The 25843-nt window shown below is 35.4% G+C and overlaps 1 protein-coding gene across 1 annotated transcript in view; it reads right to left on the reverse strand.

Annotated features, from left to right (window-relative positions):
- LOC127935247 (adhesion G protein-coupled receptor B2) overlaps positions 1–25843 on the reverse strand; it is a 271317-nt gene that overhangs the window by 63236 nt on the left and 182238 nt on the right. The window contains exon 16 of the mRNA XM_052532945.1: positions 8130–8259. Coding sequence (XP_052388905.1) covers positions 8130–8259 — 130 coding nt within the window. The remainder of the gene's footprint in view (positions 1–8129; positions 8260–25843) is intronic.

A 25843-nucleotide genomic window follows, 5' to 3' on the forward strand; every position in this document is an offset into this window, starting at 1 on the left:
CCATCATTCTGGTGATATGGGGTGATATTTAATCGCAAATGTCACCCAATGAGGGCCTATATGATAATTTACCACGTCCACAGAGAACTTGCATCCATACCATAAGACTTGTTCTTTAAAAGCATTTTCATCCCAGGCACTTTAACCTACTTATCCAGCCTCACACACTGCACAGCCACCATTTATCCCTGATCTCTCCTCTTCCCGTTCCTTCTCGCTCTGTAATAACTCATTATGACAATAGGAAATGCACTTAGCGGAACAAGGGAGCGAGGACAAGGGAAAACAAGAAAAACCTAACACAAACTTAGTCAGACTTGGCATTAATCTAACAGTCGAAACTCTCCTAGGTGTAACATTCCCTCATCTAAGCCCTGAAACCTTCGAGACCAAGCCTCGATCTGCTGTTTGGATGCACGCCACAGCGCTCCACCTGATTCACCCAGTCTCTACCCACATCAGGAGACACGACTGTAATTTTAGCATTTGCTAACGCTATCAAGTTCCCTGGACTCTTGTTATCTTTGAAGTTGGGAGAGAATCGCAGAGTGGCGGGACTGTTTGTCAGGGAGGCGATGGGCGCATAAAGCCCAAAACAGGGCGCTGATCAATCATCAGGCTCCAAACCTACCAGGGGCTTCCCAAAACAGGATGACCCAAGAGCTTGCTTGTGTGTCGCTAATGTCAACAAGCATTTGGAACAGCATTATATGAAAATTTGCTGTAGAATAAACCGGTTTAAATCCTGTAATTGGGTATTAAATGAACATGCAAGAAGGGACAGCTCTCCTTACAAAAATGAGCTGGGATGTTTATCACCCAGGAGAACAGCTATGCTATGTGAGAAATTGCATCACCACAGAAGGGACTTACACTAGGGGTATTACACATGTGTTAATGAGAAACATGCAAACAGTGTCTAGCATTTCACTGCGAGGGACTGCACGCTTATTAGCATTTACCTATTTGGTGCTGGCAAACTCCCCATGTTTCATTTCATTCATCTCTTTGGTATCTAATGGTTAAAATGTTTAAAATATCCCACAATTAATTAAAAAGAAAAGAAAAAAAAAAGAAAGAAAAACTGCTGTTTAAAATATTAATAAAAACAAACAATTATATTATTAGTATTACTAATAATATATTAATAATACTAATATAGGACTGCATCGGTGACGTCTTTGCCGTGTGAAGGAGAAAGAAAACCAATTACTTTTTTAGTATGCAAATAATTGCAGAATAGAAGACCAATTAAAATGCTAAATGCAAATGCAATCTGGTTTGAATGGTGAACATTCTAATAATATATGTCAAAAGGAAATTTCACATTTTAATTTTAGATTTCTTAAAGTTTGTAAAAAACAAAAATAGTTAGCACACTTAAGGCTGAAGTTGTCTGCAAAAGATAGTTGGAATAGAGTGTGTGTGTAAAACAGTGTGAGCTGAATTAATTGCATCAAATTGAAGAGAGGAAAAAAACAATGTTTGAGAAACATCAAAACAGTTCTGCCTTGAAAACACTGTAAAAGCTGTTTCAACAGACTTTGCTGCTTCAGAGTGATGTTAACTGACCTTTAGAGCTGTTTAAAAAAAAAAAAAAAAAAAAAAAAAGGAATTGTACAGAAAAAAGGACATTAATTTTTGCAATTCAAATATCTCTGCATCCATTATCTCAAACTACTTGAAAAAGAATGAAACACAGATAGGGTGAGATATGTAAGACCCTATGAGAACTATACATCTAGAACTACTGAACAGCCTTAGAAATCCCAATGTCTTACAGGGCAGTTAAAGTTACACTCTGTGGAAGAGATATCCTGCAGACATAATGTTTATCTCCATAAAACAGGTATTTATCTGTGCTTCTGTTTGTCTGTATACAGGAGTAGCAAGATTGGTCAACAAGCCTGAGGCAAATTGCAACACTAGATTCCCTGATACCGAGAGAAAGACCTCTGTCCTTCATCCAACCAGACAGCAAGCATGTTAGTATGCAGGGCAGGTAGGCCTACATGTTTAAAATGGGTGCATGCGTGTGTCTGTGCTAAAGGGGGTAATAACACCGGATCTTAGAGTGCTCTGTCATGTGTGTCTTTGTCTGTGCTTGAGTGCCTCTAGTTTAATCCTGTGTGACGATGAATCAGAAGCATGGGAAAACTGACAGGTGACAAATTGTTATGGCCTAAAGAAGCCGCTATATTCTCTATGCCAACAACTCCCATCATCCATCACTGAGTAACTGATCAGCACAGAGTTATGCATACTATGAGGCAAGCATGATAACCATATACTGTAAGAAAAGAAGCACTGGCTTAAATAAAAGCTCTGTTTTAAATAAAACAGACCTCTAACCATAGTAAATAGCAGTGTTTTGCTCTTTGGAGAAGACAGCAGGGGATAAACAGGATCAGTGGGTGATAGCAGATATACTAAGGATCGCCTGTAATGAAAACTTATGCCACTTTCCACCCTTACTCTCTTCTCGATTAAACATGAAGGTTTAATCCATCTGTCTCTCTGTTATTTGCTATTAAACATTGTATCTTTCCCTCTTCCTCTTGAGGACAGGGGCTAGAGCTGTCACATTATCTTAACTATGTCTGGGTATGATACCCACTAAACTATCCCCCAAAAAAATTATCACACACAAATCGAAGCAAATTAGAATGCTTCATAAAGACCAGTAAAAATAAATAAATAAAAAAATAAAAAAATATTTTTTTGAGATTTGTCTTCTGAAAAGTATCTTCATTTACTGTACATGTACTCAATACTTGGTAGTGGCTCCCTTTGCTTTAATTACTGCCTAAATTCGGCGTTGCATGGAGGTGATCAGTTTGTGGCACTGCTGAGGTTGTATGGAAGCCCAGGTTTCTTTAACAGTGGCCTTTAGCTCATCTGCATTTTTGGTCTATTGTTTCTCATTTTCCCCTTGACAATACCCCATTCTCTATGGGGTTCAGGCCTGGTAAGTTTGCTGGCCAGTCAAGCAACTTGAGTTATGAGCTTCTCCACCCTTCCTCCAGACTCTAGGACCTTGGTTTCCAAAAGAATTAGAAAACTTGCTCTCATCTTAAAAGAGGTCTTTGGACCAATGGCAACAGTCCATTACTTCTCCTTAGCCCAGGTAAGATGCCTCTGACATTGTCTGTTGTTCAGGAGTGGCATAACAATAGGAATATGACAACTTTAGAAAAATTCCTTGACACGTCTGTGAGTGGTGGCTCTTGATACCTTGACCCCAGCCTCAGTTCACTTAAATTCTTGAATTGATTTTGCTTGACAATCCTCATAAGGCTGCAGTTCTCTCGGTTGGTCGTGCATCCTTTTCTTCCACACTTTTTCCTTCCACTCAACTTTCTGTTAACATGCTTGGATACAGCACTCTGTGAACAACCAGTTTCTTTGGAAATTAATGTTTGTGGCTTACCCTCCTTGTGAAGGGTGTCAATGATTGTCTTCTGGACAACTGTCAGATCAGCAGTCTTCCCCATGATTCTGTAGAATATTGAACTATACTAAGAGACCATTTTGAAGGCTCAGGAAACTTTTGCAGGTGTCTTGTTGATAAGCGGATTGGCATGTCACCATATTCATTTTTTATTTATTTTTTGGTTGGGTTTTGTTAAATGTGAGCCAAAATCATCACAATTAAAAGAACCAAATACTTAAGCTACTTCAGTCTGTGTGCATTTAATTTATTTAATAGATGAGTTTCACAATTTGAAATGAATTACTGAAATGAACTTTTCCACGACATTCTAATATATTGAGATGCACCTGTATATGGCTGATTTTAAACAATTTTCTTAATATGGTCTCTCAAACTACACAAAAGTAGCTCTCTTTACTTGAAGTGGAAAAGATACTTGATTAACAATATAATCTGTACTTAGCATGTTGTTATAATGACAATGTGCAAATGTAAAACAAGCACATACATACATACTGGCCCTAAATTTGATTTTCTAGTAACACATTTTAGTAAAAAAAAAAAAACTCCCTCAAAGTATTTGCAAAGCATTCTGGCATTGTGAGAGGATCTGTGTTATGCCAAATAAGGGTTTCTGAGGGTTTTCCTCCAAACAGAGGTGTTTTAGAAGCAATCACAATTTTGAAAACTGCACTTTGAAACATTTTTTGCATTTGAAGTTCCTGTATAAGGCCTAAAAATGGTGCCTATATAGGCAGCAAACTAGATTTTGGAACACAGATTGTATCCGTTTTTTTTTTTTTTTTTCTTGACAGTGCTAAGTTGCATGAGAACATTCAGATCGCTGATGGAGATGTGATGACCCATGCAGAGCCAGTCTAATGGGTGGAGACTGTTTGCTAAGAGTCTTTACTCAGCACTTCCAAATGTCACCAGGCACTCTCGAAAAAGCCAATAGCCAGACACTGACGTCATAATGAGGGACAATAATTGATAAATGTCGATTGGAAACACTGACCTACAGCTTTAGGTCTAGGTGACAGATATGAGCCGTCAGTTATAATTTTACCCCTGCTTGTCACTTTTCTACTCTATAAGGAAGCAACATGTTCAGAAATGGCACAGCATATTTTAAGAACAGTGACATGCAAAATGTATGTCATATAAAAAAAAAATAAAAAATATATATATAATAATACAGGTTTAGGACAACAGAGATGTTCAATTTAGTTGTAACTGCCAATATAACTTCAGTTGGTTTACCAGTGGAGTAACTGCAGAGCCGCTTTGCCCTTTGCAGGTGCACAGTCTCTACAATGACTGGATTGTACGTCAGTTCAGGTCTGGAAAGTTCAAATTGTGAAACTCATCTATTAAATAAATTAAATGCACACAGACTGAAGTAGCTTAAGTATTTGGTTCTTTTAATTGTGAAATTTTTATTTACAATTTTTTTGTCCTATTTATATACTTTATAATAAAATGTATTCCTGTGACGGCAAAGCTGAATTTTCAGCAACCATTACATAAGTAATCTTTAGGGTTACATTACTCTTCTAAAATCATTCTAAAATGCCGATTTGCTGTTTAAGAAATGTTTACTTATTTTTATCAAAACGGTTGTGCTGCTTAGTATTTTAGTGGAAAGTGTTTTTTTTTTTTTTTTTTTTTTTCAGGATTCCTAAATGCCTTTATAAAAGTAAATGACTTCACTGTCACTTTTGATCAAAAGCTCTTTATAATGGTATATTTTAATATCATCTAAATAATACATTTTATTTAGAATGCACTTTGTCTCATAAACAAAGCAGTAGACTTTGAATAGACACACTTTAGTAGTCTTCCATTATGAGTGAATTAGTAAACATGAGTTCTGATTTTAAAATATTCTCTCCTCTTCTTTTCTTCTTTTTTATTTTAGTATTCCTTTTAGCTCTGCAGTTTTTAGATCTGGCATTGGATCCACCTTGCCTCCATGTACCCATAGCTCAGTGCCCTGACTGTGCAGTACTCTGCCTGATGGGCAGTGCTATTCTCGCTCTCTCTCTCTCTCTTTCTCTGCATGTGTGTGTCTGCCCGGCATGCTGTCTTTAGCTGGTGTCAGTGGTGGTGGCAGCCAGCAGCGTTTGGTCTAGCTCCTCTGTGACTGTGACTAGCCTCTGGCTCTACTCTCCGCCCCACTTTGCTCATTCCTTAGGGCTATTCTCCATCTCCCAGCATCCTCTTTGCTTGCCATGAATAACTATCACTGTAATGTGGGTGCTTTCAGATGAAAAACACTCAGCTAAACTAAACTGGGTTAGTATCCTTTCATTGGTGACGCAGTAGAGACAAGGGGAGGAAGTAACAGAGGAAACAATCAAAAGGGACAGAGATACATATGTAGATAGAGAAATATAGATAAAAATAGAGAGAGACAGAGAGAAAGAGAGAGATAGAGAGATGTACAGGACAGTCTTGGAACAGTGAGGTCTGAGCAGCTCTCACTTCCATTAAGTGAAAAGAAGGCAGAGGGTCAATATAACAAGCGCCATCACGAGCCATTAACCTGGATAGCTAAAAGCCACGTCACAGATACAGTGCTTAGTGTCTAGTGCTCTCAGAGTCAACGAATATCTACTCACTAGGGACTCAAAACATTAGCTTGTACTAAAATAAATAAGATAAACAAAAGCTAAAGAGGTTTAGCCATTTACCACTATTCATGTTTAGGAACATGTCAATGGAATAGCTACGAACCCAATTCCAAAAAAAGTTGGGACACTGTACAAATTGTGAATAAAAACAGAATGCAATGATGTGGAAGTTTCAAATGTCAATATTTTATTCAGAATACATCATAGATGACATATATCAAATGTTTTAACTGAGAAAATGTATAATTTTAAGGAAAAATAAGTTGATTTTAAATTTCATGGCATCAACACATCTCAAAAAAGTTGGGATAAGGCCATGTTTACCACTGTGTCGCATCCCTTCTTCTTTTTATAACAGTCTGCAAACGTCTGGGGACCGAGGAGACAAATTGCCCAATGTTGTCCCATTCTTGTCTAATACAGGCTTCTAGTTGTTCAACTGTCTCAGGTCTTCTTTGTTGCATCGTCTTCTTTATGATGCACCAAATGTTTTCTATGGGTGAAAGATCTGGACTGCAGGCTGGCCATTTCAGTACCCGGATCCTTCTTCTAGGCAGCCATGATGTTGTAGTCAATGCAGTATGTGGTCTGACATTGTCATGTTGGAAAATGCAAGGTCTTCCCTGAAAGAGACGACGTCTGGTGGGAGCATATGTTGTTCTAGAACTTGGATATACCTTTCAGCATCATGTCACATGATCCTTCAAAAATAATTCTAACAGGCTGATTAGAATCAGTAGGCGGCGGCATATCACTGATTTGATCACTGAATCCTTCATTCAATTGATTCGTTCGAATGGCTGATACATTCAGGGATGAAGCAAGTCTTTACGAATAGGTAATTTAATCAATGACTCACTAGATTAATTTTAAAACGCTGTTTTGTTTGTTTGGAGATGTACAGCAGCTCAGCTGTGACTTTGTTTGAAACTATTTTAGTTGCAAAAATTGAGAGAAATTTGGCCAATAGTGTTGCAGTCAGACAACGTAAGTCGTTTAATATTAACTTCTTGTTCATTGAAATGTTGAATGTATATTAAAGCAATTAAATAATTAAATGTAAAGTGCTGGAGCAAGGAGACACATTGAAGGAGATTTCAATAATAACTTTGATGAACATTAAATCAATATCACATTTGCAAACTCCCTTAATAATCAAAAGCTGTTACAAAGATCCATTACAATCAATCATACCGACTACCCTGCACAATAAAATTCTCATTTACATTGTGTCCATACATTGTTATAATCAGATGATTTGTGATGTTGGATTGGAACTCGGCACTGAACAAAACTCCGGTGTTTTAAGCAGTGAGTGAACATTGCGTTTAAGGAATCAACAAATATGCCTGTGGGACATTACTTTATGTTTTGAAAAAAAACAAAAAAAAAAACAGTTTAAGTAGAAAATGCTGACGCTCACCGGAGCTGATTGGTTCAGTCGCATTATTATTTACTGTTTTTCAGTCACAAATGAATTTTTTAAACAGAGATGTATTTTGTTATCATCATTTCCCCTAACACCTCACACTCTGATAACCACTACTTTATTGAGAATAATATTCCCAACCAAAGAAAAACAACAACACTGCTGTGCATCAGTGCTTTCAATCTATACCTGGGGAAAATCCCAAGATAGACAAACCTTGACGCATTATGCATACCATAATATATTAAACACCTGGTCCACCATCTGCTTTTATACAAAACCCTCACACTATGGAGGCAAGATCACATGGAATATCACAGCAATGGACCAGATGGTCACAATGGTATGCCCCTACCTTTAAGAAATCTTAACAACAAGATAATTACCAAAGAACACATAGTTTTTGATCATTCTTTAGATGTAGTATCTAGCATATGTGGAACAGACAGGATACTGACCTTCTAGAAAGCAACCAAGCACTCTAAACAATGTTTGATAACAATATTATCAATGGATGGCAGCATATGTTATACGTAAGACAAATTTCGCCAAGGTCTATGTCAGCTAGGCCCTGTACCAATCAGACACTGAGAGGTGAAGGGTGGTGTGGAAAGGTAAAGATAGCACTCACCGGTTCTTTAGCTTTCTGGGCTAACACTGCAAAGGTGGACAGCTTGCTGCACAGACATTTGGTCTGGGAGACTGCCGGCGATGGGAGCGTTTGGCAGCTCTCAGCGTCCCAGTTTTCTTCGCCAGCCTCTCTGTTGATAGGATATAGTGACAACACACACAAACAGAAAAAAAAGAAAAGAAGAATGAATTAATTAGATCATTCCATGAGAGAGAGAGACTGTTGTGTGTTGTATAGCGCCATGAAAACTAGTTGATGACAACCCTACTCCAAATGCTCTCAGCCACAATGGCCCTCAAGTCCACTGGCCTTGCTTTTATAATGGGCCTTCCTCCCTATTCATCTAGCCTTTCAACAAATATCTGCTTGTCATAAACACTTTCAGGATCTCATCGATGCCATAACTACCACCTTTCATCATCCTCTTACTCAAAGTTTTGATATCTAAACTGTAATTACAGTATAATCATGTGATTGTTAAAGGTCCCATGACATGAACGTTTCACTTTATGAGGTTTTTTAACATTAATATGAGTTCCCTTAGCCTGTCTATGGTCTCCCAGTGGTTAGAAATTTCGATAGGTGTAAACCAAGCCCTGCTCTGCCTTTGAGAAAATGAGAGCTCAAACGGGCCAATCTGGAATCTTCCCCCATATGACCTCATACAGGGAAAGGTGCCCACCCAGAGAATTTGGAGGAAATGGAGTCAGTTTATTTTTTTTTACATTTAATTCAGTTGCAATGTCAGCACAGGTGTTACAAACAGAGTTTTACGACATGGATTCGACAGCACTGCCACAAACTGTGAGTAACAGTGTTCATTAATGTCTGATCTGTGATCAGTGATTTCTGATCTGTAGCTAATTATTCAAGTTCACACAGACTTTATTTCTAAATTGTTTAATACTGTTCATGCATCAGTGAATCAAGCCATTGACTAAACAATCAACTTCACATAGTTTCTCTTAGTAGCATAGCATGAAACAAATATGTTATTTAAATTGTGATTAAAACTACAGAGAGTGATCAAAGAATGCTCCCTTTATATTGTTCGGAGCTGTCAATCACACATCGCAAGTATATCTGCACACTTGCCCAAACTGCCGTTTTAATGAATGCACTGTTATGCTACACAACAAAGCTCTTGCTGTATTCATGTTGATATTGTGTTTGCTGTTAGTTGTGGTGAATGCATTTTGTGAGAGAAAATGCGTTGCAATGACTAGATCACTGCATTCAAATGATTTTAGACAGAGGATATAAAAATAACTTTTATTTCTAAATTTTAAATGTAAAAATCATACTAACAATATAAGTAGACCTCAGGAAACATAATATATATATATATATATATATATATATATATATATATATATATATATATATATATATATATATATATATATATATATATATATATATATATATATATATATATATATATATATATATATATATATATATATAAGAAAATCCAAATCATTGGACCTTTAAATCCTACTTTCATTAATCTCCTTAATTCATCTATCAACAATCCTATTTATATTACAGTATGCCTGCATTTACACTACCATCCAAAAGTTTAGGGTCACTAAGATTATATATATATATATATATATATATATATATATATATATATATATATATATATATATATATATATATATATATATATATATATATATTTTTTTTTTTTTTTTTTTTTTTTTTTTTTTTTTTCAGGAAGGATGCATTAAATTAGTCAAGAGTGATGGTAAAGACATTAATAATATTACAAAATATTTATCTTTTATATAAATGATATTCTTTTGAATGGTCTATTCATCAAAGCATCCTTAATTAAATGCAATTAATAAGCAGCTCAAATTATTATTATTTTTTTTCAGCATTGATGATAATAAGACATGTTTTTTAAATAAAAATTAAAAAATGAATGATTTCTGAAGAATCATCAGACACTGAAGACTAGAGTAATCGCTGCAGAAATTCAACTTTAACAACACTGGAATAAATTAAATTTCAAAGTATATACCAATAGAATAGTCATTTTAAATTGTAATACTATTTTTTTTTATAATATTACTGTTTATACTGTATTTCTCATCAAATGAATGCAGCCTCGGTGAGTATTAGAGACTTGTCCAAAAATGCATAAAACATAATAACCTTACTCACCCAAAATGTGTGAATGGTAGAGTATATATACATACACACACAAACGTATGTGTGTCATGTTTTTTTTTTTTTTTTTTTGTCTGCACCTTGATCACAATCCAATCCAAGTTGTCCTAAACATATGGTTTATATTAAAAGGAACATCTGATGCTCATTTTCCACAAGTTGATTTGATTCTTTAGCATCTTCATGAAATGTCTGAAACATACTTTGATAAAAAAATTTGGGGTTAAAAAAACAGAAAAAAAAAACAACACCTTTTCAAAAACAGGTCTGTCCACCCGTTTCGGTGCATGTCTCTTTAAATGATAATGAGCTACCCAACCCTCTTTTCACCCCGACCCTCTTTTCCATGGGGCGTGTCCACACTAGACTCCAGAATTGCTGCCTTGGACTCTACTTATGGCTCAGAGGTGGTCTTTATCAAATAGTTAGCTATCTACATAGAAACTGGCTGCAATTTGAACGAGTTCATTGGATGACGCATTTCAAACTCAGACTGGCAGATATGCCAGAAACCTAACTAAATGCAAAACAAGCTAAAAAAGTGAAATTTTCATTCAGTGTCCCCTATAATATTACAGCCTGTCAAATGTGTGTGCTGTTTAATTTGAGACCAGTTTTCCTTAGTGCATAACCAACATTTTTTGGTTGTATATCCTGAACTGTAAATTCACACTAGTACCTCTATTTTGAATGGTTCATCCAGACAACAGGTCTTTGTTAACAGTCACAGACTTCACTGAATTAGCACAGATTTGCTACAGCCCCATGAACTGCAGTACAAAGAGACAGTTACAACAGTATTGAAATAGGTTTTATAGTTAAAATCAGAGCCATATATTCTACAATAGACCTCTATTAAACATAGAAGAGGTGGTACAATATTAAAATGCATTTATTTTCATCTTGGTATTTTCATTTTGTGGAATAAAAGAAGCAGGTATATTAAATGAATATCTCAAATTTTAGTCTACTCAAGCAGCAAAAATAGAGATAAAACCCTGTAAAATTAATTTATGTCATGTCACGTCATTTCACATCGCGTCACGTCAAATGAAAAGAAGATTTTACAAAGTTATTAGTGTGGTTCAAAATTACTACTAAAACTGCATACAGCATTTACATATTTGCATGTACATAACATACTATATAAATATGTTAACTATTCATTGCCATGGAAAACCATATATTTAAATTACTAAAAAGGTTTGTCTCAAAAATCCACACAAATGTCAACAGTAAATCAATAAATATCAGTACACATCATTATATATTTTCAAAATATCTGTTTTAAATAAATGACAGGTATATAGGTCCTCACATGAAATTCCAGATTGCATGAACTCCTATTGAAATGACTGGATGAAAATGTGCCCAAAACGGTGATTGGACAGCACCTTAAGGTTTGTGTCTGCACTAACTGTATATATATTTTTTTTTTTCAATAAACCAACACTGAGAATTATTCAGTAAGGTGAGCCAACTTGCCCCCGTCATTCTTATGAACATACCATGGCTTTAGACTCTGAGATCATGAATGAACCACGGCTTCACAAAAATGATAATGGCAGTACCATGAACCAAATTTCCACAGGGCTAAATCCAGAAAAAAAACCTTGGCATAAGTCCAACACAATTTAATTCACAATTTAATACCCTCCCAAGCATAACCTCAATAGCCATATGCTAAAATAGCATCAGGAAAACACATGGGCACCCTGTGTACATACCCTCCCTCTTCACAATATTAGCCAGCATGGTAAACAGACTCTGTGAACCTTGAGGTTTTTCTCTCATGCAATTATCAGTGGCTTAGGCATTTTCACTCTTACTCTGCCACTCTGTCATACACACAAAAAATAAATATACATGCTAAAAGCAAATGGCAAACGGTAACATATGGAGAATAAAATGCCAAAGCAGTCATTTTTCACCCTTTGGTATGTGAGTGCCGCTCCATTATTTAATTAGCACATGCTGTGATACGTTTAATGAACCAGCAGCGCATTCCCTTCCTTATCAATGGCCAAGCCCGTGTTTGTGTTTAGGTCTCTGATTAAATGGACAGATCTGCTGTGACAGTAGTCTGGGGGGGGATCAGATTACAGAACAGACCAAATTGACTTTGTCGCCTTTTTGTTTTTAATATCCACTACAACATGTGCTGCCCTAAACCATGTGATGAAACATGAGATAAACGTTGGTAAAAGAGATTAAGCTCTGGTGAATTAAAGCAGCCCTTGTATTGACAAAGGGTGGCAGTTAAGTTGGACTCACGTCTACCATGAAGACTGAAAATGTGCCTTAAAACAAAAAAAAAGAACAACTTGGATTCTGACAGCTAATCCATGTGAGGAACAGTTTTATTTCGGCAATGCAATTAATTCTAATCTGGTTATAGGCATCTGCATTATGAGCTAAATATGCCCTATATGATTACTGTGAAAAAGTGTTCAGTGAAGAATTATGAAAATGTAATATATATATATATATATATATATATATATATATATATATATATATATATATATATATATATATATATATATATACACACACACACATCAGTTTCTTTGTCTGTTTTTGCTCTGCAAATGAAAACAGTTCCAAACAAATACACAACAGCACCAAGTGTTGTTTCCTTTCTGAATGAATCAGCATTTTTTTTTATAAAAGTGAATGATTCAATGACTCACTCATAAAGACGGTTCCCTGCACTATTTGGTAAACAGACTCTGAGTTATAAGATTGATTTGTTCAACGATTCGTTCAAAACCACATTCATTCACTCACAAGTCACCTGTCACCACCAACTACCCAAGTGCTCTGCAGAAAGGGTCATTAAAAATCTGTTCTACTAATAAACACACTGACAGTCAGTCTGGAATGTACACCAAAGAGATCGCTTGAAACTTAGTATCAGTCGACCAATAATAATCTATATTTGTAGGTCTTTTGTATGGCATAATGACAAAAACAATGATTATTATTATTTTTTTTTATTTTTATTTTTATTTTTTTTTTGCCGTAACCTTAAATGGAAATTACCATGAATGGTGCGGAGGAGGGTAAATCTTGATTTTACAAGTCACAAGGTGTTAATTAAACACCCTATGATAATGCAAACACAAATTGGGGGTGGGAGTGGGGAAGAAATCCTTTCAAAAAACGTTAAAATGCCCTCAGCACCAGGAGCAATTTCTAACTTGTACAGTAGCAGTCCAAAAAAAAGAAAAAAAAAAGAAAAAAAAAGAAAGAAATAAAACAACATGAACAAGATCTCGATATATTTTTCTTTTTGGAGACTTTTGTTGAAGCCTTCTGCTTTTAAGAATTTTCTCCTGATACTACCAAAGTCATGAAATACTTCCAACATCAAAGTTTCTGGACTATGCTATCCACATTGATTTAACAACTCTATACTTCTACTGCATGTCAAACAAATTCTAACTTGTTTCTAATCTTTCACCTGGACATGATGCCTCAGAACTGATCTATTGCAGAAACTGTAGCATTGACGTAAAAAAAAAAGTGTTCCCACAAGTATGAAAGATAAATTCCTTGTCATCAGAAGCATAAACTCATAGAAACAAACTCATGCATGGAAAGTGCTTGTAACTGACCTTTCACCTTTACTTTCTTGACGATAATTGTAAAGCTTCTTTAAAGAGATTAGCCTTCTTCCTGGTGCACTGATGGGAAAGATTCCAGGCAGGTTAGCAATTTGTGTGACTAGCGGCCCTGCACAACTGGTGTTACAGCTTCGTGAATCAACATCCAAGACAAAATTATCTGAAGTGATGACCACAGTGGAGTGTCAAGAACATTGTTGCTTTATGACCTGACCAACATCAACATCAAATGGATGAAGAAGTAGCTGACTAAACCAGAGCAAGACCTTCAGATCAGTCATCTAAACCAAGCCCTAGAAACCTCAACAGATCTTACTTTCTTGATGTTTTTGTCCTTTTAAATGCCATAGTTTCCAAGAGTTTGAGATCTTGACAATTAAATTTAAATTATCTTCCAAAGATGTTCTTTATATTTAACATACTAATGTATTACTATAATAATGACAGGGAGTATATGAACAACCAAAATGATGGATGATCTTTTCCGCCATCCAATAAAACAAAAACTTTGATATTCAAAAGTGGTCATGATCATCTCTCTAGACTAGTTTTCATATAATAATAATAATAATAATAATAATAATAATAATAATAATAATAATAATAATAATAATAATAATAATAATAATAATAATATGTATGTACTCACCGCAGTGGTTTAGTCTAACTCCACGCAGATGCTCTATGTAAGCAGACAGACGCTTGCTCAGACTCAACCTGCTGGTGTTTCTAGTGACACACTAACCCCGTCCCCTGCCCTGGGAGCCACTCCCCCAACAAACATACACACACAAACACACTTGACTTCGGACACTTACACACTAAACCACCAGAGGAGGTACAGGGTTATTTCCGCATCAGGTGTTTTAAATCTAAATATAGAACACTGAATCTTTAGTGACTCAAAGACAAACTCAAACATACTCATTGAAAACAGCATGGAAAGCTCACCCAACGCGTGTGTAATGACATGAACAGGAAGCAAGCAGAAGATTACGTTGGAAGGAACAAATATAAAGAGAGAGAGAGAGAGAGAGGCCCGATGTAGAGATGTAGGTCTAGCATAGAAAGACAGATAATGGGGCATGAAGCAACTCTAGCTGCAAGATAGATTCCACATTATCCCAGTTCAGCTCATTTTAACCATAAGATGCTTATGGCTTACTGTCTCAGACGGGGGGATTGGTGTAACCTGGGGTTAACAGGGAAGGACTGTATGTGCCCTGATATTTTGCTTTGCTAAGATAAAAATCCCTGTAAGCCAAATGGCTCCAGGAATCACTATTACGTTGCTGTGATTATTTTCTCCTGTGGTGTCATAAAAACAGAAGCTGCTCTAGCAGCTGATCTACTGTACAGTCCATTGTGTGGGAGAAAGTCTGAGTCATGGCCTTGTTAGAGAGACATCATCAGATAATGAGAGGGTGCACAGAGAGTTCAGGAGTCTGTAAACCAGACTGTAAACCAGATCGCATGCCAAAAAGATCCCACAAATGCCTTCATCCTGCAGTAAACATATACAGTCAGTGGCTTTATGGTGACCTGAAACAGATCTGTGATACAGTTGTAATGTGTTCTCTGCCATGCGATTAAAAAGACAAATATCTGAATTCTGTGCATGATACACAGTTTAAATAGATCTTTATGCATGGTATGCTTACAAACCTATATACACACATATTAAAAATACTGGTCAGGAACTATTTAATACTACACTATGCAACTATTTTTAATTATATATATATATATATATATATATATATATATATATATATATATATATATATATATATATATATATATATATATATATATATATATATATATATATATATATATATATATATGCTTAAGCATTTCCACAAATCTGACATCAAGCGTTAATGATCAATCCATTGAAATTAATGAAAAAACATCATGGCTTTATCATAGTGGTATTTATTATTATTATTATTATTATTATTATTATTATTATTATTATTATTATTTCTTCCTCCATCATGATGCCTCTAATTTATATTTACTGTAGGTTTCAAAGCCTTTGCTTCTATTGTATATTTGTGTAAATGTCAATTCATGATTTTATTTCATACGTTTTACATTAAATTAAAATAATGAACAGTATAACATAGTTTTAGTTTCTGCATCCCCCCAGAGGGTGTTTGTTTAATTTTAAAGCTATTAATGCATGTTTTATTTTTGATTATAGTTTTTTAAACGGTCATTTTAATCTGTATGTAAAGTCACTGGCATGGTTCATTCCATTTATTTATTAATGCTATTTATTTTTATGGGTTTCACATATATTTCCAAGGATAATAATGCGGAGTGGCTGCAGCTTGCAAAGCTATGAATCTCACAGGGTGCGCTGATTTCATTTTAGAAGTAGGAGGTATCTTATGTATGTATTTTTGTATTTATTTATCCATTTATTGTGCAAATACCTTTAGGGAAGATTTGAATATGTTTAAATATGGATTAACAACATAGAACAAATTATATATATATATATATATATATATATATATATATATATATATATATATATATATATATATATATATATATATATGAAATCTAAATAAATCAACAATTGTTAATCATTTTGTGGGGGTGGGGGCTGAATGGGGGAGTAATAAAGAATACATATTATTCTGCAAAAATGTGCTTTTAGATTGAAATACACTGCATGTTTTGTTAAAAAAGAAACATTATGTCAAACTTAACACAGGGTCCACTAAATTCTGTCAGATTGAATTTAAAAAGAGCCCTCTCCGTGTGTGGCTAGTAGCTGCATGCTTTCACTCAGCAGTGGAGAATGGTGGCCTAAGGGTGATGGATGGCAGTGGTGCGGAGTAGGAGCCGGATTAAAACATTTATTCCATACCTACTCAGAAAAAGGTTGTTGGGATCAACATCCTGTTATTTTATTTACCCTGTCACTTTACTCCCTCTGGCACGAGCCCGGCTCCAAAGAGCAACATGGGATTCTAGGTCAAAAAGAGAGCACCGCTAGAGGCAAGGTCGATTTGCCAGCCTCAGACTCCACAATCCGGAAAAACGGAATGCTTAGTTCGTAATGAATGTGCATGTAACCATACAGGGTTTCTAAAGCCTGGAGTAAACTGGGGGCTGCCGTAGCTGTGCACATGTTAACACTCTGTCACTCCAGCAAAAGAAATGGACTTATAAAAGTTTGTGATTATGGAAGGGGGTTTGGCTGTTCAACAATTGGCAAAATAATAATAATAATAATAATAATAATAATAATAATAATAATAATAATAATAATAATAATAATAAAATAATAATAATAATAATAATAATAATAACAATAATAATAATAATAATAATAATAATAATAATTATTATTATTATTATTATTTTTTTTTTTTATTTTTTTTTTTATTTTTTATTTTTTATAAAAGAAGTAAAATAAAAGAGAGAATTCTTGTTGTTGTTGTTGTTATAAAAAGATGGCCAACCACCAATAATAAGTCTTTGGTGAATCTTTTGGGAATTCCTGAAGCCAAGTGTCAGCACCAGCAAACATAATAGCAAGCATCCCATAATGGGCACCCATGTCCAAAATATAACATGATTGCACGTCACCTTATGTTACTTGATAGTTTTGGTGACTTTACTATTAATGCAAATTGTGTTTGATAGATTAGATGTGTCCTGGTGTTGACCAAATTAATCTAAGAACTTCACAAGTATCTCATCATGACCCACATTGTTTTCAGCACACAAGCTTTAGTAAACAAAGCATGTACTGACAGATGATACCATGGTGTTTTTGAAGCATGGTTCAATGCAAATCTCTGTGTATGTGGGGCATTATGATGGACTTATTTACAACTTATTTATGTAAATTCTGTAACTCTATACTTCACTGCAATACATTTCTCTTTAAAACATAGGTAGACAGATAGAAAAGACATATGGGCTTTTAAAACATTGAATTGTAAACACAAAGCCTTTGCCAGCATAGTGTCCTGCAGTTGCCCAAGCAGACAAAAACATTTTAAAATCAACACATGCAGTGGGCCATTTGGTTGGTGTGAAGATGTCCTGCCAACTCCCAGTGAAATTCTTTAAATCGACTACTTACAAGAACTGACACATCCTCGCAGATTCATACAGATGCAATGAGTCAATGCGGGGCATGCACTCACATACTCTCGGTGGGGAGTGAAGGGGGATGTTTGTGGTGATGAACCCTGCAAAAATAATTATTTTCATCCATACTAAGACTCAAGCTGTGCTAATGTACTAATGTATTGCGAAGAATCCTTAAATGAACAAATAATTACTTCTGTCTCTTCATCTGTGGGCTGTGACGACTTCTTTATTATTATTATTTTTTTTTTTTTTCTTGTGTATAGGCTTTTTTCCTATTTGGAAACCATCCAAATATAGCATGAGACAACATCTAATGTTGAATGGATGTAAAAAGTTCTGTAGAATCAGCTAATCTGATAGAGAATGATCTTTCAATTCAATTACTAGTCTACCAGACTATCAGCATAAAATCTAGTCCACTTTGCAGGTTATTGTGGCCAACTGCAGCCCACTTTAGTCGTGGAAGCGGTTGTCTAATTGACAAACAATACAACCAACCACAATACACTTCTTTTATGGGACATTCAGGGATGGATAAATATGAAATAGATGATACTGTAATAACAGACTTGTGTAATGGTACAGCAGTCCGTGAATGGCTTTACAGGCAATTTACAAAGACATTAGTGGAAAATGTGCACTGTAGAAAAAAACAAAACAAAACAAAAAAAAAACAAAAAAAACAAAACAAAGATTGCTTTTTAAGTGTAAATGAAACAAATAATAATGCAGTATGTTCTACACAAAAATATTATTTCATTATTTCTACTTCAACATTTCAGTTTAATATGGTGTGTTACTTGCCATCTTTTTATTAAATTTGGTAGCAATTTCAGAGTGAATATTATTTCTACATCCTTTTTTTTATCCACTGTATGAATTGTCAGAATTTCCAGAAATTTCCAAATGTACCAAGTGTAATTTTAAGTCATCTGGGTTTAATGTATGTTGACTTTTCTAAAGCTATGAGGAACGTTACAGTGCATTTGAATATTCTACATTTAATTATATAAATTCAGATTCAACTAAAAAAAAAACTAAATTACAGCTTAAAGACCCTAAATTCCTGTTTGTGAAACCGCCTCATTGATTTGACCTATTTCAGCTCCACAGACAGCTACATGCAGTACTGCAGGGAAATGTGTCTGTGACTGGATGTTCTGATTCAAGACTGGGAATGTTGACTGTGAGAATTTAGATCAGTTTAATGCAACACCTACACAGCAAATTAACTGAAATAACCCTGAATGATGGTGATATGTCTTGCCTCATTTGCTTGCAAATGAGGAAACGGAAGGGCAAAGGGGAAGTTCCATATGAGCAATCTATAATCAGCCTCATTCAGAATAAAATGAACTGTGATACACTACTGGTAAAAAGTTTGAGTTAGTTAAGTTTTTTTTTTTTTTTTTTTCAGATTTGTTTTTGAGTACATTATGATGACCAAGGCTGCATTTATTTAAACAAAAAGACAGCAAAACAGTTATATTGTGAAATAATGTCTTCTATTTGTATGTATTTTAAATATAATTGGTTCCTGTGATGAACGTTACTGCTGCCACTGGTTCAACCAATAGTGTGACTTTGGGGGAGGGACTATCTGTTTGTCTAATCAATAAAAAACGGTCAAGGAAACCACCAATATATATATAGATTTTTTAAAGTGCGGGTGAAATGCTCGTTTTCACTCAATATCCTGTTAATCTTGAGTACCTATAGAGTAGTACTGCATCCTTCATAACTCCAAAAAGTCTTAAGTTTTATTATATTTATAAGAGAAAGATAGTCTGTACTGATTTTTCCCGGAAAAACATGAGCGCCTGTAGGCGTGACGTGTGGGCGGAGCTAAAGGCTTTTGCGTTGATAGCGCTAGAAACTGTGACATAACCGTGAGGAAAAAACCATCATCCAAAACAAACCATGGCTAACAGTCAGATTCAGCGTATATTTATGATCCAGAATCAGATCCAGAGGCTGAAATTTAACAAGAGCAGCATCAGCAACAACGTCTCTATGTGGTATGTATTGAAACTGTAAATATTTGCTTAGCGGTTTTGGAAAATGACTAAGTTCCACTTTATGTCGTCTTTTTTTTTTTTTTAAGCTGCACATGTGGAAAGTGCAGTTTGATGACAACATCGCATGTTGTTTACTTGATGTGCTTACGCGCCGATAGCTAAGTTAACAACACAGAGATATTTGAAGCAGTTTTACTCACCGCCTGCGGTTCCAGCACACGATCGTGACCCTTTTCCGTTGGGACTACATTATCCTTAAGAAATAAACGATATGCAAATCCGGCGTCAAACTGGGCCTTGTTGGTAAAACAAGCATCGAACAAACACAAACACTTGCACAGCTCCGTTGAAGCTCTGTAAAAATAAACTACATCCACTGGTCCCTTAATGCTGTTTTTTTTTTTTTTTTTTTTTTTTTTTTTTTTTTTTTTTTTTTTTAATCTGTGTAGGGTTGTCTTGCCCTGGCAACCAAAAACACACTTATTTTGTGACATTTCGCGACGCTCTCGCTCTGATCAGTGAATGTCTGTGCTCTCAGTGCTCTACTATACGGGAGCGCGCGCTCTTCCGGGAGAAGTGCCCTCAGGATCCATATAAGGAAATTCTGCTCCATCTAACGTCACACAGAGCCATACTCAAAAAAACTTTCCGAAACTTGAGACAAACCGGAAGGAGTATTTTTGGAACAAAAATACTCCTTCAAACATACAACTTCATTTCTGAAACTTTTTTCATGTTTAGCATGGGAATCCAACTCTTTAACAGTGTAAAAAAAACTCAGTATGCATGAAATAGCATTTCACCCCCCTCCTTTAAATTTATCTAGCAAAACTGCACTCATAAGCTTTAAGATAAAATCTAGTGCCCTTAGAACATTATCAATTTTTTGGTCTTTTTCCACATCAACCTCAGGGATTCAGAGTTCCACACTTTTACAAAATGACTAAAGAAGGGCAAAGAATGAGAATAACTGGAGTGAACAAACTTTTTTTTTTTTTTATGTAGAATATGATTTTAGAAACACAATGAAGCTAAAGCCACAAGTCTGCTAATGCTTCATTTGAAATTTCAGAACATAATCTCTTAAAACTGTACATTTCATGTGTTTCTTTAGAGAAGGTTCATAACAGGCTAATAGAATTGATTTTTTGACTCCTATAAACTCTCCTGTGTGCAGCCCCCTCATGTTTGGCTCAGCAAACTGCCCCATTCATGATTCTATTGTTCTTACAAGATAAGCCTTTCAAACATCGGCCAGGTATGACACATAATCCTCATTGTTCCTTTATCTTTATTCTTTTGTTTAAATTCAGCCATTATTAGCCTTTGTTTTGGCATTTCAAGGTTTACCAAGCCACATCACTACAATCCCAGTATACATGTACCAAACTATTATTAAAAGTATTTATTAAAAAAAAAAAAAAAAAAAAAAAAAAAAGATAAACGGGTGATAAGAAACCATACGAGCAAGATTTATTTTCTTCTTCTTCTTTTTTTTTTTTTTTTTTTTTAATCTGTGGAAGCCACAAGACAATTGTCTGTTAGACATCTGTCTTGAATCTGTAATTTCCTTCTGCGTTTGCTCATTTAGTCCAAGAACGCTCCTCTGCAGCCTCAGTAACAAGACCAACTCAAGCGCAAATTGGAGGAAAAAGGAGAGGAAAACTGTATAACTGTCTCTTCCAAGTTTTTCATAAGCAAAATGAGAGAAACTTAGTAATTCCCACCCACAAAAAAAAAAGATGTTGAGTTCTATGAAACAATGGCCTTGCCAGCTGCTGGTGTTAAAGAATGAAAGCCAGCCATCAGAGATGTGTCTTCACAGGCCATTGTGCTGAACTGTGATCTCCATCGATCTCCCTCTGTCTCCTGCTCTCATTTCCAGCAGATTAGAACTTCCCTCTTCACTTCTTTACACAAAGACTGTTTCACAGCTCACTGTATAGGAGAGGAGAATGGGGAGCGATTGTAACAGGAGACATTTTTAACGCTCAAAATGTCTTTAGTCACACTGAAGTTAGAGTGATGACACTTACTTGGCAAATGTGAATCAGTTGGTAAAGATCAGTAAAGTTCTGTCTCTGCTTGAGAAATAAAAAGGATCTTGTGAACGGCTAACTTCTTGAGAAATATCGAACCATAATCCTTGTATATAGTGGATCACAAATGTTCTTCTAATGCTGCTTAAGTTAATATAAATGGCAGATGGTAACACAGCTATTTAAATTATTGCACAAAAATGTATCATGATTATCACAGCTCTTTTCAACATTGACATTTTTCTTGAGTAGCAAATCAGCATATTAAAATGATTTCTGAAGGATCATGTGACACTGAAGACTGAAGTAATGGTGCTTAAAATTCAGCTTCACATCACATAAATAATTTACATGTAAAAACACATTATACATCATGTATTTTATGCTAATTTGTATTTATTTAAAACAGTTATAATGTATCAGAATATAATGGCTTTTAATAAAATAAATGCACCCTGAGTAAGCACAAGACATATCTTTCAAATGTGCGTGTGTGTGTGTTTAGGGACACACGCTCCTCATCTCATGTGGAGCTCTATAAGCTCTGTCCTTTTCATTTGGAGCAACCAAAGGATTCCTACAGCACTGAAAAGGGCAACATAACCTGCTGGCAATTAACACGCAGCACAGCTGATAAAGAGAGAGAAAGATATAAAGAGGGACTGGAAGAAAGAGAGAGAGAGAGAGAGAGAGAGAGAGAGAAAGAACAAAATAATGGAACAGCGATAGAAAAAAGAAAGTGGACCAGACTGATTCAACAGATGAAGCAGGATGGGGAACAGGGCGAATAAAGGCAAAATCTCTTCAGAGTGAAGAAGAACTTCAAGGCCACAGGGAAGAAATGGAAGAAAGGAGAGCGAAAGGAGGGAGATCATGGGGAGGTAAGGCAGCTGGGAGGAAAGGTGGCATTAAGATGAAAGAGAGCATGCAGAGATCAGTTCGACTTCAAACGAAGGTCAGGAAGCAAACCAGCAATGTACAGAGAGGAGAGAAAGAGTAATACGGGTAATTAAGAGACAGAGAGAATATGGAAAGTGAAAGGCAATTGAGAGAGGAAAAACTTGTTGTGATATTGTTAACATGTACGCTTATTTTATTACACATCTCTCTGGAATCTGTGAATTCTGATTGTTTAATAATAACCTTCTGCTATCAAATATTATGTACTGTGACCTGTAAACTATACATTTGACCTTTGTCCATGACAACTAAATTCCTAAACTGTTTTAGTTTCATGTTTCTCATTGCTCTCTGCAGTACCTTTATTTTCACTCAATAAAGTCATTTTAACTTATTATTAAAATTCATATTTCAGTGACATTCATTTATATACTTGGAATGGAGTGTATTAAGTAAAATGTGGGATAAGGAACATTCAGTCGCTCATTATCACACAATGAACCCCTTCAGGAAGACACACGACCTGTCTGTGATGATGACTGTACATTATTCTTTTAATTTACACCCTCAAAGTAAGTTCCATATTAGAAAATGATATTTGCATAATTTTAAGGGGGGAAAAAGTTGATTTATTTCTTTGCAATATTTTTTACTTTATGTCCTGTAGAATTGGGATACTTGGACTGCAATGGTGAATGTTTGATAGATAGATAGAAGATAGAGGATAATCCACAACGAAAGTTTTTAATATTATATTCCACATGAAACAAACAATAAACGACAAACTACCAAAAGAAGGAAGAATTTAATTTAAGTAGGGCAGCTGATGATGGGAAAACTGTTGAAGGGAGATAACCAAAAATGACTAACAAGCAAAATAATCAAGATACATGGAAACTAACAGACAAGGGGATTTAATGTGGAAATGTGGAGGCAGAAACAGAACCAAAACAGATCCATACATGTGACACACACACACACACACACATACATACATATATATCTTTGCTTGTGAAAACCTATCCTAGCCTGTCCTAATGTTAGTGTAATCTTTTAACGTACAGAATACCCATCTTTTAAGGTAAGCACTAGATAATGGGTGTCATGTCATACAATATTTTTTCTATGAACAAATATGTATATAACATAATCCCAAATTAATAAATTAGGCCTGTAGTAACAATTCAATGAAATTAGTACAGAAAGCGAGCGAAGAACATAGGCTACATTATCAAAGAATATAATCACTGATTTCAGTATTGCGCGAGTTTAAGAAAAAACTCCTCGATATAAACACTGATGCTGTCTATACTCTGTATAATGGGTGAATCGCTTCCATCGCACTTATTGTACATCTTCACTTTGTTGTTTATGATGAGTGAATTTGCCAGAGAGCAGAATTCAGTCAGTAAGTGTGCACACTGAAATAAACTCTGGCGTTTTAGCGAAGACTCATCTGAACACTTCTGATTGGCCATTGCATCGATACACTCAACAGAAACATCTGTGATTGGTCAAAAAGTGCAACACTTTAAAATGTATATATATATATATATATATATATATATATATATATATATATATGATGCAACATTTAAATGCATGATGCAGATCTATATTTAATGCCGCAATCTATACTCTTTTCATTTCATTTTGACTTTATGTGCATCACCTGTAATAGATTTAGCTTATTTGTGCAGGGGCATTTTTGTCCAATTTGATAGCATTTTTGCCTCCGAGTGCCTTTTAATTTCCAATCTGTGGTCAGAGGAATGTCTCATCTAGCCTTACACATGCTCAAAGCTATTACAATAACCTCATGTGATAAATTAAATCGGAATCCTGCTGATAACCAGTGACTGTTGTTCAGCTGTGTTAGGTTAAAATAGCTATTTTAAATCATATTTTTACAATTTTACTGTTGTCACTGTATTTTGAACAAATAAATTCAGCCTTGATGAGCATAGGAGATTTCAACATTAAATACTTTTTTTTTTTTTTTATCCCTAAATATACACTCTTGAAAAACCCATATTATCTGTAGCAACTTTCCTGTAACTGCTTACAGGTGTCCTTCAACCAGACAGAGCTAATGAAAACCATGTTTGCCCCTCTAGGCAAAGCAAAGGCCATTTATGAACAACATCAATACCCATAAGCCCCTGCACAATCCACACTCTCTATTCACAAACATCAGCAGCACATGTCCTAACAGCATACAGTCTGATCCTCTGTCAGAGTTTGGGTAGAGGGATGAGGCGAGGACTCAATGATGCAGAGAGAAGGGCTCTTTAATAGTAATAATAATAATAAAAACAAACAAAAACTACCCCGTAGGGGAAAACAGACAAAACTTGACTGGCAAGGCAAGGCAAGACACGATGTGCACAGACAAATATTAGACGACGAACTAGCAACCAGACTGCAAACACAAGGACAATAAATAGGGAGCTAATGAGGAGGGTAACGAGGGAACACATGTGGGGAAAATTACATCAATAATCAGGTAACAAGATGGGTGGGGTCAAGACAATTGACGAGAGCACATGGCACATAGGAACAAAGACAAAAGCCATGTGCTCACAAAAAACAAAAACAAGCACGTGGCCAGCAAACCAATCGCAAGCCATGTGTTTGAATTGGACACAAACACACAGCTAATGAGCAAGCTCATAAACTGCGTGTTCACACCAGACAGCACGCAGCCAGTAAAAACTAAGCTGCGTGCGACAGCACAAGACAAAATATAACAAGTAAGCACACAGTCGATAACTCGAGCTGTGTGCAACAATACAAGACTACACAATAAAACAGAACATGGA

The sequence above is a fragment of the Carassius gibelio genome, chromosome A19 (assembly GCF_023724105.1).
Source record: "Carassius gibelio isolate Cgi1373 ecotype wild population from Czech Republic chromosome A19, carGib1.2-hapl.c, whole genome shotgun sequence".
NCBI classification, from domain to species: Eukaryota; Metazoa; Chordata; class Actinopteri; order Cypriniformes; family Cyprinidae; genus Carassius; species Carassius gibelio.